General features: G+C 50.6%; 1 protein-coding gene across 4 annotated transcripts in view; it reads right to left on the reverse strand.

The window, feature by feature from the left end:
- The window catches only part of KLC4 (kinesin light chain 4), a 364,418-nt gene that overhangs the window by 248,620 nt on the left and 100,466 nt on the right, over positions 1-15,332 (reverse strand). For all 4 annotated transcript variants that reach the window (XM_069236408.1, XM_069236409.1, XM_069236411.1 and 1 more), the window contains exons 2-4: positions 11,328-11,592; positions 10,067-10,297; positions 9,304-9,382 (exon numbers count right to left, since the gene is read on the reverse strand). In XM_069236408.1, coding sequence (XP_069092509.1) covers positions 9,304-9,382; positions 10,067-10,297; positions 11,328-11,576 — 559 coding nt within the window. In that variant the 5' untranslated portion in view covers positions 11,577-11,592. The remainder of the gene's footprint in view (positions 1-9,303; positions 9,383-10,066; positions 10,298-11,327; positions 11,593-15,332) is intronic.

Consider the following 15,332-nt stretch of genomic DNA (forward strand, 5'->3'; position numbering starts at 1 on the left):
CAATCACTCCCAATTCCAGCATCTTGTGGACTTCCATCTTGATGCTTTCCTTAACATGGTCAGACTGTCTGAAGATTTTGTTCTTGACAGGCATGCTGTCTCCTGTGTCCACATCATGGGTACACAGGTGTGTCTGACCAGGGGTTAGGGAGAAAAGCTCAGGAAACTGTTGTAGGACTCTCCTACAATCAGCCTGCTGTTGGCCAGAGAGGGTGTCTGAGTAGATCACTCCATCTACTGTGCCATCTTTTGGGTCTGATGACAGAAGATCAGGGAGAGGTTCACTCTCTGCCTCCTGATCCTCATCTGTTACCATTAACAGATTCACATCAGCCCTGTCATGGAAGAGCTTAAGGCGGTTCACATGGATCACCCTCTTGGGGCTCCTGCTTGTGCCCAGGTCCACCAGGTAGGTGACCTGACTCTTCCTCTCTAGCACTGGGTAAGGGCCACTCCATTTGTCCTGGAGTGCCCTGGGAGCCACAGGCTCCAGAACCCAGACTTTCTGCCCTGGTTGGAACTCAACCAGTGCAGCCTTTTGGTCATACCAAAACTTCTGGAGTTGTTGGCTGGCCTCAAGGTTTTTGGTTGCCTTTTCCATGTACTCTGCCATTCTAGAGCGAAGGCCAAGTACATAGTCCACTATGTCCTGTTTAGGCTCATGGAGAGGTCTCTCCCAGCCTTCTTTAACAAGGGCAAGTGGTCCCCTTACAGGATGACCAAACAGAAGTTCAAAGGGTGAGAACCCTACTCCCTTCTGTGGTACCTCCCTGTAAGCGAAAAGCAGACATGGCAGGAGGACATCCCATCTCCTTTTGAGTTTTTCTGGGAGCCCCATGATCATGCCCTTTAATGTCTTGTTGAATCTCTCAACTAAGCCATTAGTTTGTGGATGGTAAGGTGTAGTGAATTTATAAGTCACTCCACACTCATTCCACATGTGCTTTAGGTATGCTGACATGAAGTTGGTACCTCTGTCAGACACCACCTCCTTAGGGAAACCCACTCTGGTAAAGATACCAATGAGGGCCTTGGCTACTGCAGGGGCAGTAGTCGACCTAAGGGGAATAGCTTCAGGATACCTGGTAGCATGATCCACTACTACCAGGATATACATATTTCCTGAGGCTGTGGGAGGTTCCAGTGGACCAACTATGTCCACACCCACTCTTTCAAAGGGCACCCCCACCACAGGAAGTGGAATGAGGGGGGCCTTTGGATGCCCACCTGTCTTACCACTGGCTTGACAGGTGGGGCAGGAGAGGCAAAACTCCTTAACCATGTTGGACATATTGGGCCAGTAGAAGTGGTTGACTAACCTCTCCCACGTCTTGGTTTGTCCCAAATGTCCAGCAAGGGGAATGTCATGGGCCAATGTTAGGATGAACTCTCTGAACAGCTGAGGCACTACCACTCTCCTAGTGGCACCAGGTTTGGGGTCTCTGGCCTCAGTGTACAGGAGCCCATCTTCCCAATAGACCCTATGTGTTCCATTTTTCTTGCCTTTGGACTCTTCAGCAGCTTGCTGCCTAAGGCCTTCAAGAGAGGGACAGGTTTCTTGTCCCTTACACAGCTCCTCCCTTGAGGGTCCCCCTGGGCCTAAGAGCTCAACCTGATAAGGTTCAAGCTCCAAAGGCTCAGTTCCCTCAGAGGGCAGAACTTCTTCCTGAGAAGAGAGGTTCCCTTTCTTTTGTTGTGTTGCAGTTGGTTTCCCAACTGACTTTCCTGTTCTCTTGGTAGGCTGGGCCATTTTTCCAGACTCCAGCTCTACTTTTTCACCCTGTGCCTTGCATTGTGCTCTTGTTTTCACACACACCAGTTCAGGGATACCCAGCATTGCTGCATGGGTTTTTAGCTCTACCTCAGCCCATGCTGAGGACTCCAGGTCATTTCCAAGCAGACAGTCCACTGGGATATTTGAGGAGACCACCACCTGCTTCAGGCCATTGACCCCTCCCCATTCTAAAGTAACCATTGCCATGGGATGTACTTTTCTCTGATTGTCAGCGTTGGTGACTGTGTAAGTTTTTCCAGTCAGGTATTGGCCAGGGGAAACCAGTTTCTCTGTCACCATGGTGACACTGGCACCTGTATCCCTCAGGCCCTCTATTCTAGTCCCATTAATTAAGAGTTGCTGTCTGTATTTTTGCATGTTAGGCGGCCAGACAGCTAGTGTGGCTAAATCCACCCCACCCTCAGAAACTAGAGTAGCTTCAGTGTGGACCCTGATTTGCTCTGGGCACACTGTTGATCCCACTTGGAGACTAGCCATACCAGTGTTACCTGGATGGGAGTTTGGAGTGGAACCTTTCTTGGGACAGGCCTTGTCTCCAGTTTGGTGTCCATGCTGTTTACAGCTATGACACCAGGCCTTTTTGGGATCAAAGTTTTTACCCTTGTACCCATTGTTTTGTGAAGAGGTTCTGGGCCCACCCTCCTGTGCAGGTTTTTGGGGGCCTGTGGAAGACTCTTTACTATTTTTAGTTTTGGTTGTCTCATCACCCTTCTGCTGGGGAGTCTTCGTGACCCCTTTCTTTTGGTCACCCCCTGTTGAAGTCTTGGACACCCTTGTCTTGACCCAATGGTCCGCCTTCTTTCCCAATTCTTGGGGAGAAATTGGTCCTAGGTCTACCAGATGCTGATGCAGTTTATCATTGAAACAATTACTTAACAGGTGTTCTTTCACAAATAAATTGTACAGCCCATCATAATTACTTACACCACTGCCTTGAATCCAACCATCTAGTGTTTTCACTGAGTAGTCAACAAAGTCAACCCAGGTCTGGCTCGAGGATTTTTGAGCCCCCCTGAACCTAATCCTGTACTCCTCAGTGGAGAATCCAAAGCCCTCAATCAGGGTACCCTTCATGAGGTCATAAGATTCTGCATCTTGTCCAGAGAGTGTGAGGAGTCTATCCCTACACTTTCCTGTGAACATTTCCCAAAGGAGAGCACCCCAGTGAGATCTGTTCACTTTTCTGGTTACACAAGCCCTCTCAAAAGCTGTGAACCATTTGGTGATGTCATCACCATCTTCATATTTAGTTACAATCCCTTTGGGGATTTTCAACATGTCAGGAGAATCTCTGACCCTATTTATGTTGCTGCCACCATTGATGGGTCCTAGGCCCATCTCTTGTCTTTCCCTCTCTATGGCTAGGATCTGTCTTTCCAAAGCCAATCTTTTGGCCATCCTGGCTAACTGGATGTCCTCTTCACTGGAGTTATCCTCAGTGATTTCAGAGTTGTTGGTCCCTCCTGTGAGGGAACCAGCATCTCTGACTATTATTTGTGGAGTCAGGGCTTGAGAAGCCCTGCTCTCCCTAAGTAGGACTGGAGGGGGGGAATTTCCCTCCAAGTCACTATCTTCATCCTCTGAGTTGCCATCCTCAGAGGGGTTGGCCTTTTCAAACTCTGCCAAAAGCTCCTGGAGCTGTACTTTGGTAGGTTTGGGGCCCATTGCTATTTTCTTTAGTTTACAGAGTGACCTTAGCTCTCTCATCTGTAGATGGAGGTAAGGTGTGGTGTCGAGTTCCACCACATTCACATCTGTGCTAGACATTATGCTTCTAAAAGTTGGAATACTTTTTAAGAAACTAAAACTGGTTCTAGAATCTAATTCAAACTTTTACAAACTTTTAAACTCTAAAAGAAATGCTAAACAGGATCTAACACAAGGCCCTAGCAGGTCTTTTAAGAATTTAGAAAACTTTTCAAATTGCAAAAATCAATTTCTAATGACAATTTTGGAATTTGTCGTGTGATCAGGTATTGGCTGAGTAGTCCAGCAAATGCAAAGTCTTGTACCCCACCGCTGATCCACCAATGTAGGAAGTTGGCTCTGTATGTGCTATTTCAAAGTAAGGAATAGCATGCACAGAGTCCAAGGGTTCCCCTTAGAGGTAAAATAGTGGTAAAAATAGATAATACTAATGCTCTATTTTGTGGTAGTGTGGTCGAGCAGTAGGCTTATCCAAGGAGTAGTGTTAAGCATTTGTTGTACATACACATAGACAATAAATGAGGTACACACACTCAGAGACAAATCCAGCCAATAGGTTTTTGTATAGAAAAATATCTTTTCTTAGTTTATTTTAAGAACCACAGGTTCAAATTCTACATGTAATAGCTCATTCGAAAGGTATTGCAGGTAAGTACTTTAGGAACTTCAAATCATCAAAATTGCATGTATACTTTTCAAGTTATTCACAAATAGCTGTTTTAAAAGTGGACACTTAGTGCAATTTTCACAGTTCCTAGGGGAGGTAAGTATTTGTTAGTTTTACCAGGTAAGTAAGACACTTACAGGGTTCAGTTCTTGGTCCAAGGTAGCCCACCGTTGGGGGTTCAGAGCAACCCCAAAGTCACCACACCAGCAGCTCAGGGCCGGTCAGGTGCAGAGTTCAAAGTGGTGCCCAAAACACATAGGCTAGAATGGAGAGAAGGGGGTGCCCCGGTTCCGGTCTGCTTGCAGGTAAGTACCCGCGTCTTCGGAGGGCAGACCAGGGGGGTTTTGTAGGGCACCGGGGGGGACACAAGTCCACACAGAAATTTCACCCTCAGCAGCGCGGGGGCGGCCGGGTGCAGTGTAGAAACAAGCGTCGGGTTTGTAATGGAAGTCAATGGGAGATCTAGGGATCTCTTCAGCGCTGCAGGCAGGCAAGGGGGGGGTTCCTCGGGGAAACCTCCACTTGGGCAAGGGAGAGGGACTCCTGGGGGTCACTCCTCCAGTGAAAGTCCGGTCCTTCAGGTCCTGGGGGCTGCGGGTGCAGGGTCTCTCCCAGGTGTCGGGACTTAGGATTCAAAGAGTCGCGGTCAGGGGAAGCCTCGGGATTCCCTCTGCAGGCGGCGCTGTGGGGGCTCAGGGGGGACAGGTTTTTGTACTCACAGTCTTAGAGTAGTCCTGGGGTCCCTCCTGAGGTGTTGGATCGCCACCAGCCGAGTCGGGGTCGCCGGGTGCAGTGTTGCAAGTCTCACGCCTTTTGCGGGGAGCTTGCAGGGTTCTTTAAAGCTGCTGGAAACAAAGTTGCAGCCTTTCTTGGAGCAGGTCCGCTGTCCTCGGGAGTTTCTTGTCTTTTCGAAGCAGGGGCAGTCCTCAGAGGATGTCGAGGTCGCTGGTCCCTTTGGAGGGCGTCGCTGGAGCAGGATCTTTGGAAGGCAGGAGACAGGCCGGTGAGTTTCTGGAGCCAAGGCAGTTGTCGTCTTCTGGTCTTCCTCTGCAGGGGTTTTTCAGCTAGGCAGTCCTTCTTCTTGTAGTTGCAGGAATCTAATCTTCTAGGGTTCAGGGTAGCCCTTAAATACTAAATTTAAGGGCGTGTTTAGGTCTGGGGGGTTAGTAGCCAATGGCTACTAGCCCTGAGGGTGGGTACACCCTCTTTGTGCCTCCTCCCAAGGGGAGGGGGTCACAATCCTAACCCTATTGGGGGAATCCTCCATCTGCAAGATGGAGGATTTCTAAAAGTTAGAGTCACCTCAGCTCAGGACACCTTAGGGGCTGTCCTGACTGGCCAGTGACTCCTCCTTGTTGCTTTCTTTGTTCCCTCCAGCCTTGCCGCCAAAAGTGGGGGCCGTGGCCGGAGGGGGCGGGCAACTCCACTAAGCTGGAGTGCCCTGCTGGGCTGTGACAAAGGGGTGAGCCTTTGAGGCTCACCGCCAGGTGTCACAGCTCCTGCCTGGGGGAGGTGTTAGCATCTCCACCCAGTGCAGGCTTTGTTACTGGCCTCAGAGTGACAAAGGCACTCTCCCCATGGGGCCAGCAACATGTCTCTGGTGTGGCAGGCTGCTGGAACTAGTCAGCCTACACAGACAGTCGGTTAAGTTTCAGGGGGCACCTCTAAGGTGCCCTCTGTGGTGGATTTTACAATAAAATGTACACTGGCATCAGTGTGCATTTATTGTGCTGAGAAGTTTGATACCAAACTTCCCAGTTTTCAGTGTAGCCATTATGGTGCTGTGGAGTTCGTGTTTGACAGACTCCCAGACCATATACTCTTATGGCTACCCTGCACTTACAATGTCTAAGGTTTTGTTTAGACACTGTAGGGGTACCATGCTCATGCACTGGTACCCTCACCTATGGTATAGTGCACCCTGCCTTAGGGCTGTAAGGCCGGCTAGAGGGGTGTCTTACCTATACTGCATAGGCAGTGAGAGGCTGGCATGGCACCCTGAGGGGAGTGCCATGTCGACTTACTCGTTTGGTCCTCACTAGCACACACAAGCTGGCAAGCAGTGTGTCTGTGCTGAGTGAGAGGTCTCCAGGGTGGCATAAGACATGCTGCATCCCTTAGAGACCTTCCTTGGCATCAGGGCCCTTGGTACTAGAAGTACCAGTTACAAGGGACTTATCTGGATGCCAGGGTCTGCCAATTGTGGATACAAAAGTACAGGTTAGGGAAAGAACACTGGTGCTGGGGCCTGGTTAGCAGGCCTCAGCACACTTTCAATTGTAAACATAGCATCAGCAAAGGCAAAAAGTCAGGGGGCAACCATGCCAAGGAGGCATTTCCTTACACTCAGCAAGCAGTGAACTGAGCCCAGCACTTTTTATATTTCCAAAGGCTACAGCATCTCGAGCAAACATGGACGTGGTAAAAGGACTTTGGGCACAAAGAGTCTCACTGAGTTCACCAAAATAGCTAGGCTGATGGATGGCCTCTGTTCCACCTCTGAGTCCCAGTGACCAGCAGGAGAAAGGTGTTCCTGGAGAGCAGTAAACCACTGCATAAATGCTGTACTAGACAGTACAGGAAGCCAGTGGCAGAACCATGACCCAGCCTGAGTAACATCCACGAGTATTCACGTCTTCAGAAGGCAGCGAATGTCTCGGGACCACTTTCCTTGTGAGACTCCTCCAAGGCCATGCTGATATAGGCCGACTGGAAGTTGTCACCACAGTCCCTAGTGATGGACTGGAGACTTTCAAGGTGCAAGTTTTAAGTTTATTGCCGACATAACCGGAGCAAGGTCCTCGCACTGCAGCCAGGAGTTAAGTGCTCAGGAATGGAACTTCTACCCTTAAGACCATCGACACAGCCTTGGACTCTCCGTTAGGGGGGGTGAGAGATGCAGTGACCAAGGCCTGGGACTCACAGTTAAAGGGGAGAGGGGGTGCAATGGACACAGCCTGGTGCTCAGTTAGGGGGGGGAGGGAGATGCAGTGACCAAGGCCTGAGACTCACAGTTGGGGGAGGGAGGGTGGGTGCAATCGACATGGTCTGGTGCTCAGAGTTAGGGGGGGGGGGGGAGATGGAGTGACCAAGGCCTGGTGCTCACAGTTAGGGGGGAGACGGGTGCAATAGACACAGCCTGGTGCTCTCAGTTAAGGGGGTGAGATATGCAGTGACCAAGGCCTGGGACTCACAGTTAAAGGGGAGAGGGGGTGCAATGGACACAGCCTGGTGCTCAGTTAGGGGGGGGAGGGAGATGCAGTGACCAAGGCCTGAGACTCACAGTTGGGGGAGGGAGGGTGGGTGCAATGGACATGGTCTGGTGCTCAGAGTTAGGGGGGGGGGGGAGATGGAGTGACCAAGGCCTGGTGCTCACAGTTAGGGGGGAGACGGGTGCAATAGACACAGCCTGGTGCTCTCAGTTAAGGGGGTGAGAGATGCAGTGACCAAGGCCTGGGACTCACAGTTAAAGGGGAGAGGGGGTGCAATGGACACAGCCTGGTGCTCAGTTAGGGGGGGAGGGAGATGCAGTGACCAAGGCCTGAGACTCACAGTTGGGGGAGGGAGGGTGGGTGCAATGGACATGGCCTGGTGCTCAGAGTTAGGGGGGTGGGAGATGGAGTGACCAAGGCCTGGTGCTCACAGTTAGGGGGGAGACGGGTGCAATAGACACAGCCTGGTGCTCTCAGTTAAGGGGGTGAGAGATGCAGTGACCAAGTCCTTGGACTCTCCGTTAGGGGGGGTGAGAGATGCAGTGACCAAGGCCTGGGACTCACAGTTAAAGGGGAGAGGGGGTGCAATGGACACAGCCTGGTGCTCAGTTAGGGGGGGAGGGAGATGCAGTGACCAAGGCCTGAGACTCACAGTTGGGGGAGGGAGGGTGGGTGCAATCGACATGGTCTGGTGCTCAGAGTTAGGGGGGGGGGGGAGATGGAGTGACCAAGGCCTGGTGCTCACAGTTAGGGGGGAGACGGGTGCAATAGACACAGCCTGGTGCTCTCAGTTAAGGGGGTGAGAGATGCAGTGACCAAGGCCTGGGACTCACAGTTAAAGGGGAGAGGGGGTGCAATGGACACAGCCTGGTGCTCAGTTAGGGGGGGAGGGAGATGCAGTGACCAAGGCCTGAGACTCACAGTTGGGGGAGGGAGGGTGGGTGCAATCTACATGGTCTGGTGCTCAGAGTTAGGGGGGGGGGGGGGAGAGATGGAGTGACCAAGGCCTGGTGCTCACAGTTAGGGGGGAGACGGGTGCAATAGACACAGCCTGGTGCTCTCAGTTAAGGGGGTGAGAGATGCAGTGACCAAGGCCTGGGACTCACAGTTAAAGGGGAGAGGGGGTGCAATGGACACAGCCTGGTGCTCAGTTAGGGGGGGAGGGAGATGCAGTGACCAAGGCCTGAGACTCACAGTTGGGGGAGGGAGGGTGGGTGCAATGGACATGGTCTGGTGCTCAGAGTTAGGGGGGGGGGGGGGGGAGATGGAGTGACCAAGGCCTGGTGCTCACAGTTAGGGGGGAGACGGGTGCAATAGACACAGCCTGGTGCTCTCAGTTAAGGGGGTGAGAGATGCAGTGACCAAGGCCTGGGACTCACAGTTAAAGGGGAGAGGGGGTGCAATGGACACAGCCTGGTGCTCAGTTAGGGGGGGAGGGAGATGCAGTGACCAAGGCCTGAGACTCACAGTTGGGGGAGGGAGGGTGGGTGCAATGGACATGGCCTGGTGCTCAGAGTTAGGGGGGTGGGAGATGGAGTGACCAAGGCCTGGTGCTCACAGTCAGGGGGGAAACGGGTGCAATAGACACAGCCTGGTGCTCTCAGTTAAGGGGGTGAGAGATGCAGTGACCAAGTCCTTGGACTCTCCGTTAGGGGGGGTGAGAGATGCAGTGACCAAGGCCTGGGACTCACAGTTAAAGGGGAGAGGGGGTGCAATGGACACAGCCTGGTGCTCACAGTTAGGGGGGTGGGAGATGCAGTGACCACGGCCTGGGACTCTTAGTTAGGGCGGGAGGGGGGTGAAACGGACACGGCCTGGTGCCCACCGCTGGGCAGGCGTAGCGGACATGGCCTGAGGTTCATAGGTGAGGAGCACCAATGGACTCAATCGGAGATACACACGATCAGAAGACACACACTTACTTCCTTGGCCATTATCTTCCTCCTCGTTCGGAAACAGATCGTCCAAGGTCTCTTTAGTGGAATCTCCCTCCTTCTCCTCCTGAGAGAGAAAAAAATAACATTTTTGTAGTTAGATGAAGATAAAACAGGCATGGAAGTAGAAGGCCAGAGATGTGCTCTTACTGAACCCCACTGCTTTGGGCCACTGTTCTGTCTTCAGAGAGACCGACTGTTACTGTGCCACGGGCCTGTTCCAATACGCCCTACTGACCCAACTGCAGAGAGTTGTAGACGTTATGGCAATATTCTCCCCACTGGGGTCATCCGTCATCTACCGCACCGCCCCTGTGCTGCCCAGCGTGAATGATCTGATGTGGGGTGGAGCCCTATTCTCCTCACTATGACACATCTATGCTCTTTTACAATTCCTTCTCCAACCGGGAGCCATCTATCCCGTCATGCGGCCCTACTCTAACCCCGCCGCAAGTCAAATCCAGCAGCACGGCTGGAATCTCCCGTCTGGGTCATCCATCTCTGTCCTGTAACATGGCCTTACTGCCCACACCACTAGGATCTAGGTTGTACCATGGGACCTTACTCTTTGCAGCATGATTACTCTGCAAGTACCAGAACTATGGTCCCAGCTCTCCTGCACCATGGACCATCCAACCCCCACCACAAGTCATCAATCGTGCACTAGGACCTTTCTTCCTTAGTGGAATTCTCTTTTTAGAAACAAGTGGTGGAAAAAGTGTAAACCAGTGACAGTGAAGAGCATCCTTACCGAAGGAGAGACGTCCTCATCGTACTTTTTGAGTTGGTTCATGAACTCCAGATGTTTTTTCTCCTCCTCCAGCTGGGCCACCGTCTGTTCACTTCGCTGCAGCTTCTGTTGGGTGTTGGCCAGCTCGTCCCGGAGCCACTGGTTCTCCTGGCACAGGCGGCGCACCTGTGCCCGCAGCTTCTGCTTTTCCGACTCCACTGCATTCAGGTGGTTCGACAAGGCCATCATCACCTGAGCAGGAGGCAAAGGTCTTTGTGTTTATCACTTCCAGGCACCTCATGCAACCAGTTGAGAAAGGAAGGGCTGAAGCCAGTCACATGGAAAGGGAGGTGACACCAACCACATGCAGCCTTAACGTGGGGCTAGAATTTGCAGAAATTATGGGAAATACCCAAAATAATATGAATTACTCAAAATGCTGCTCAGGCACTTTGCTTTGTTTTACAGCCTAAAATGAGCCATCTTGCCCATTTTGAATCCAAAGAGAACCTTGCACCCCCGGGCCCAGACCACAGCATGAGACCGTTGAGTACCATGTACATCTGGCAGAAAAGCTCCCTATGGGACTTACTTCCCATCACACGTGACCCTAAAGTCTGCTTACCTCCCCATGAGACATGCAAATGCCACCGAGGACCCGTTAATGGCAATATTTAATGTTCTACAGACGACGTACGTCCCTTGTAATCCTTAAGAGAGCTAAGTCACTTCCTGCCAGTGACAATCAAACCACGGGAACGCTTACTCCCCAACTGGGGTATGTAGATCTCCAGAAGAGCTACACGTCAACTCCAAGGGGTCCTCACTTCCCAACAGCAACATGTAGGAGGATTCATTAACTTCTGTAGGTCATGTGTCCGCCTCCAGGTTCAAGCGATTGAAGAACTACTGGGGTGAGTAATGGGCAGGTATAAGGGCAATCTGCCGCCTAACCCTGGTAGATTTACTTTTGGAATCACAAATATGATGACCACATAGATATCTAGAAGTGTACTGAGCACAGAAAACCCCAGAGCCATAGTCATCTCTACATCCAACATTTTAGTGCAGCTTCAAGTAAAAGTACCTCGCCCAGAACTGGAATCCTTGCCCAAGACCCTCCAGACCGTTCTGCCTCTCCCGCTGCCTCACCTGCGGCTCGCCGACCCCCCACTGGAATCCTTGCCCAAGATCCTCCTGACCAATCAGCCTCTCTCGCCGACCCCAGATGGAATCCTTGCCCAAGACCCTCCAGACCGCTCTGCCTCCCCCACTGTCTCACCTGTGCCTCGCCGAGTCCCAGCTCGATCATCTCCACCGACTTGCGCAGGAGGCTGGACTTCTCGTGCACCAGGTTTGCCTCCTCATCTTTCTTGAGGCACTTGATGGTCTCCAGCAGGCTGTGCAGGATGGAGTTGTGCTCATTCTTCAGGGCCTCCAGGCCCTGGATAACCAGCTTGGTGTTGGAGATGATCTCCTCCTGTGACAGTTTCTCAAGCTTCTCTTCTCTTGGGTAAACCATCGTGGACATGCTCTGCGGGCCTCACCTGTGGAGCAAGAGATACAGTGTGTTCAGCTATGGGCGAAGAGTGCCAAGATATGTGCCCTGGCAAAGGGTTCTTAATGCGTCCAAGACACTATCTCAGGAGCTACATTAAAACCCCATCTGTTATTGAAAGCCATCTTTAAGCTTCCCAAAAAGTTATCATCTGTGAAATAGTACACAGTGCTTTAAGAAAATAACCTTTTTCTTCCTGCTGGCACAAAATTCCCATATAACATTTGCAGGTCTCATCCAATGAAATTCACTGTAGCCCTCCACCAACTGTTTTAAGTTTTAGTATTGTCTTATCCCATGATCAACAAGACAACCAAAACATCCCACACACGGCTGGATGGATAGGCAGACAGACAGACAGACAGACAGACAGACAGACAGACAGACAGATAGATAGATAGATAGATAGATAGATAGACAGACAGATTGATAGTCTGCCTTGCTCACTCGTCACACTACACCATAACACAGCTTGCAGCTTCTGCGCCACTGCAACAGTCAGTAAAGCTCTGCACACCATGAATGCATACGTAGAATCAACGCTTCCCGTTGTCAAGAAGCACTTTTCTCCCACAGAGCTGGCAGATGTCAGAGGCATTGTGACATCTCCAGGCCTGAACTGGAGGCTTGGATTCCACAGCCTGGTGTGTCATAGGCCGTTTGTGACATGGTGCTCAACGGCGGACATCAACCAGCAATACAAGACAGTCCACTGGTCTCTTCCCAGGGTATTGCTCTTTAGATCATAAACCCTTGATCACACGAAACGCTGCAGATTCACTACAGAAGGATAACTTATCTGGTTCACTACTTCAGAAAACAGAAGTAGATTCATTAAGTAATTTACATGTACTAGCACCCCACCATGAGCATGCTGGCACCAGTTCACCTCTAACCCCTTAAGAGCTCTATCAAATGACTGGTGGAATCCACTGAGCTGCAGGAATCTACGTTACCTCACAGACACCATAGCCACAGACAGCAGACACTAGATATATAGCATAAACGACAGGACGCAGCACATTCTTCCTCGGTTAATTAACTTCTCATTCAGTGCATCCTTCAGTGGAGCACACACATTCAACCATGCAGGTCTTGAAGAATCGTGTGCGCCTCTTCCTCTCAATGCTCTGCATGAAGATACCTAGTAGAATGTGGGGTATTCTGGAAAGACCATAAAAGGGCTTCAATGCATTGTGTACAGATAAAACAATCACCACCTTGCACATTCACAGACTAAAATGTTTGCCCTTTCAGCCATTCGGTTGTCTTATGTATGATACAAAATGCACGGCCAATGAGTCATGCCCAAACCCTTAAAATAAATCTTGCATTTTCCTCATAACAAATCATTCTCTCTTTCTGAACACAACTCATTAGGTATGCCAGAAAATTCCACCCTCTTATTCCTAGAAGATTGCAGGTCCACCAATTGGGATGGTTGGGATGTGGTGTAACCCTGTAGATGTGCTGTAAATTTGATGCACATAGATGCGACTAAACGAACAGCTTTCTGGGCTCCAAATCTGTGCTGTGGCTACAAACATGGAGACTTGTATGGGATATATGGGAGGCCCTAAGACACAATGTGATTGGTAAGTCCTGTTCGCTATCAGGAGAATGCATCGGATTGGTAAACATGCTGAAAAAGTATGAACATGCAATGTTTAGCGACACATCTTAGACAACAGAGAACACAGCTGACGAGACAGCACGATTTGAGCCTGGGGTCCCTCCTTTAATGACTTAAGAGTCAACGTCAGGTATAATTTCCAATTGAACAAATGTTAACAATGTTGACTAAAGCAGACCAAGATCCTCAGTTGCAAAAATATATCTTTTTTTGTGTGAGAGAGCTTGAGCTATTAATTCTGTTCTTCTAGAAATCAGGTGAAACATACTGATTTCTTCCCCTGCATGATCTAGAATCACCTCAAGACACTTGCAGTGTTAGACATCTGGAGCACCCCTAAAGCAGCCACCAGCACGCTGTGGTTAGGACTAGAGAACTGGCAATCTATGAAATACTGCCCTGGGATTGGAGTGTGCCAAGGATTGCCCACTTGCACGAAAACACTCTTGTCCTCCCACAAACCATGACCTCTTTGGGAAACCAGTGGGTTTTCAACAGGCAATCTCCTAGACTTCACTTCTTCCAACTTTATCTGAAAGTCTCAGCTCGGACAGACAGACTCATTGAACACATTAGAGTTGGAGAGGATGGTGAGATACCATGGCTGGAACACAGTCACAAGCACCACGGATAGTACACAACCTGGACACAAACACAAGAGCTGGATCGATGTTGAAAACAAATAAGATGACACCAGGGAAGAGACACAATTACACTCCTGGTGTTGAAGCATGCCAGAAAAGAACAGGTGACAGTGACGTGCAGGTAACATCCAAACGATAGTCACGGACTCCTCATGTTTCCGGAATAGGTACAAGCTCAGCTCCCAAATAAAATGTCCGCGTGAGAACCCAAGCCCAGAAGTTAGCAGCTAGTATGCCAGGGACCAGTTGGATCACTGGAACGAGAAGACATCGCCACCATAAAGCCTGTAACAGTAAGTAAAACACACTACTAGAGTAACAGCAACAATGCTGCCAGAATCAGACAGTACAACTAAAGAAGAGCACAAGCATACAGACAGGGGTGAGGCCAGACACACACTCGCATTCCCTGTAGTTGTAACCTTATGTCTAGATCAACCCACTCAGCAGGCTTAAAACTCCAAACTGCCAGAGTCGAGCGGCAGCTGAAAACAGTGGATGTTGCATTATATAAAACTGCAAAAAAATCACTCTGATAAAAACATTTACTAAGCAAATTACTAACAGGAAACTAGACCTTAAAAAAAACAGGTGTTTAGACGTTATGCATACATCACCTGCAACCTTTTATGTTGATGTCCAGTAAGCAGATTGTATATGATACCACTGCCAAAAAATGAAGACCTTCTGTGATACCGAACCTGAGGTGAAAGATTTGAAGTCCTTGGCAGAGTTTATTGAAGGTAATGAGATGGTACCTGCCTGAAGCAAGTACATGGAGCATGAAACATCTACTCTACAGTAAAATGTCATTTTTAGTGAGGCGAAGAATTAGTTACAAGCACCAACAAGGCTCCTGACCAGTCAAATCAGCACTCCCATCACATCACTTAGAAGTGAGAACCGGTGGAGGTGGCAGGCAATCACTGGTAGTGGCCCATGTGCCACAGAAGTGCAAGGAAATCATCGGTGGTAGCTGATGTGCCAGAGGGCTGCCAGGCAATCATTGGTGGTGGCCCATATGCCACAGGACTGCCACGCAATCACTGGTGGTGGACTACCTACCACAGGGCTGATAGGCAATAACCGTGGGTGCCACATGTGCCACAGTGCTGCCAGGGAATCAGTGGTGGTGGTCCATCTGCCTCACGGCTTCCGGGCAATCAGTGGTGGTGGCTCATGTGCCCCACGGCTGCCAGGCAATCACCGGTGGTGGCCCATGAGCCACAGGGCTCCCAGGCAATCACCAGTGGTGGCCCATGAGCCACAGGGCTCCCAGGCAATCACCAGTGGTGGCCCATGAGCCACAGGGCTCCCAGGCAATCACTTGGTGGTGGCCCATGAGCCACAGAGCTCCCAGGCAATCACCAGTGGTGGCCCATGAGCCACAGGGCTCCCAGGCAATCACCAGTGGTGGCCCATGAGCCACAGGGCTCCCAGGCAATCACCGGT

The sequence above is a fragment of the Pleurodeles waltl genome, chromosome 5 (assembly GCF_031143425.1).
Source record: "Pleurodeles waltl isolate 20211129_DDA chromosome 5, aPleWal1.hap1.20221129, whole genome shotgun sequence".
Classification (NCBI taxonomy): domain Eukaryota; kingdom Metazoa; phylum Chordata; class Amphibia; order Caudata; family Salamandridae; genus Pleurodeles; species Pleurodeles waltl.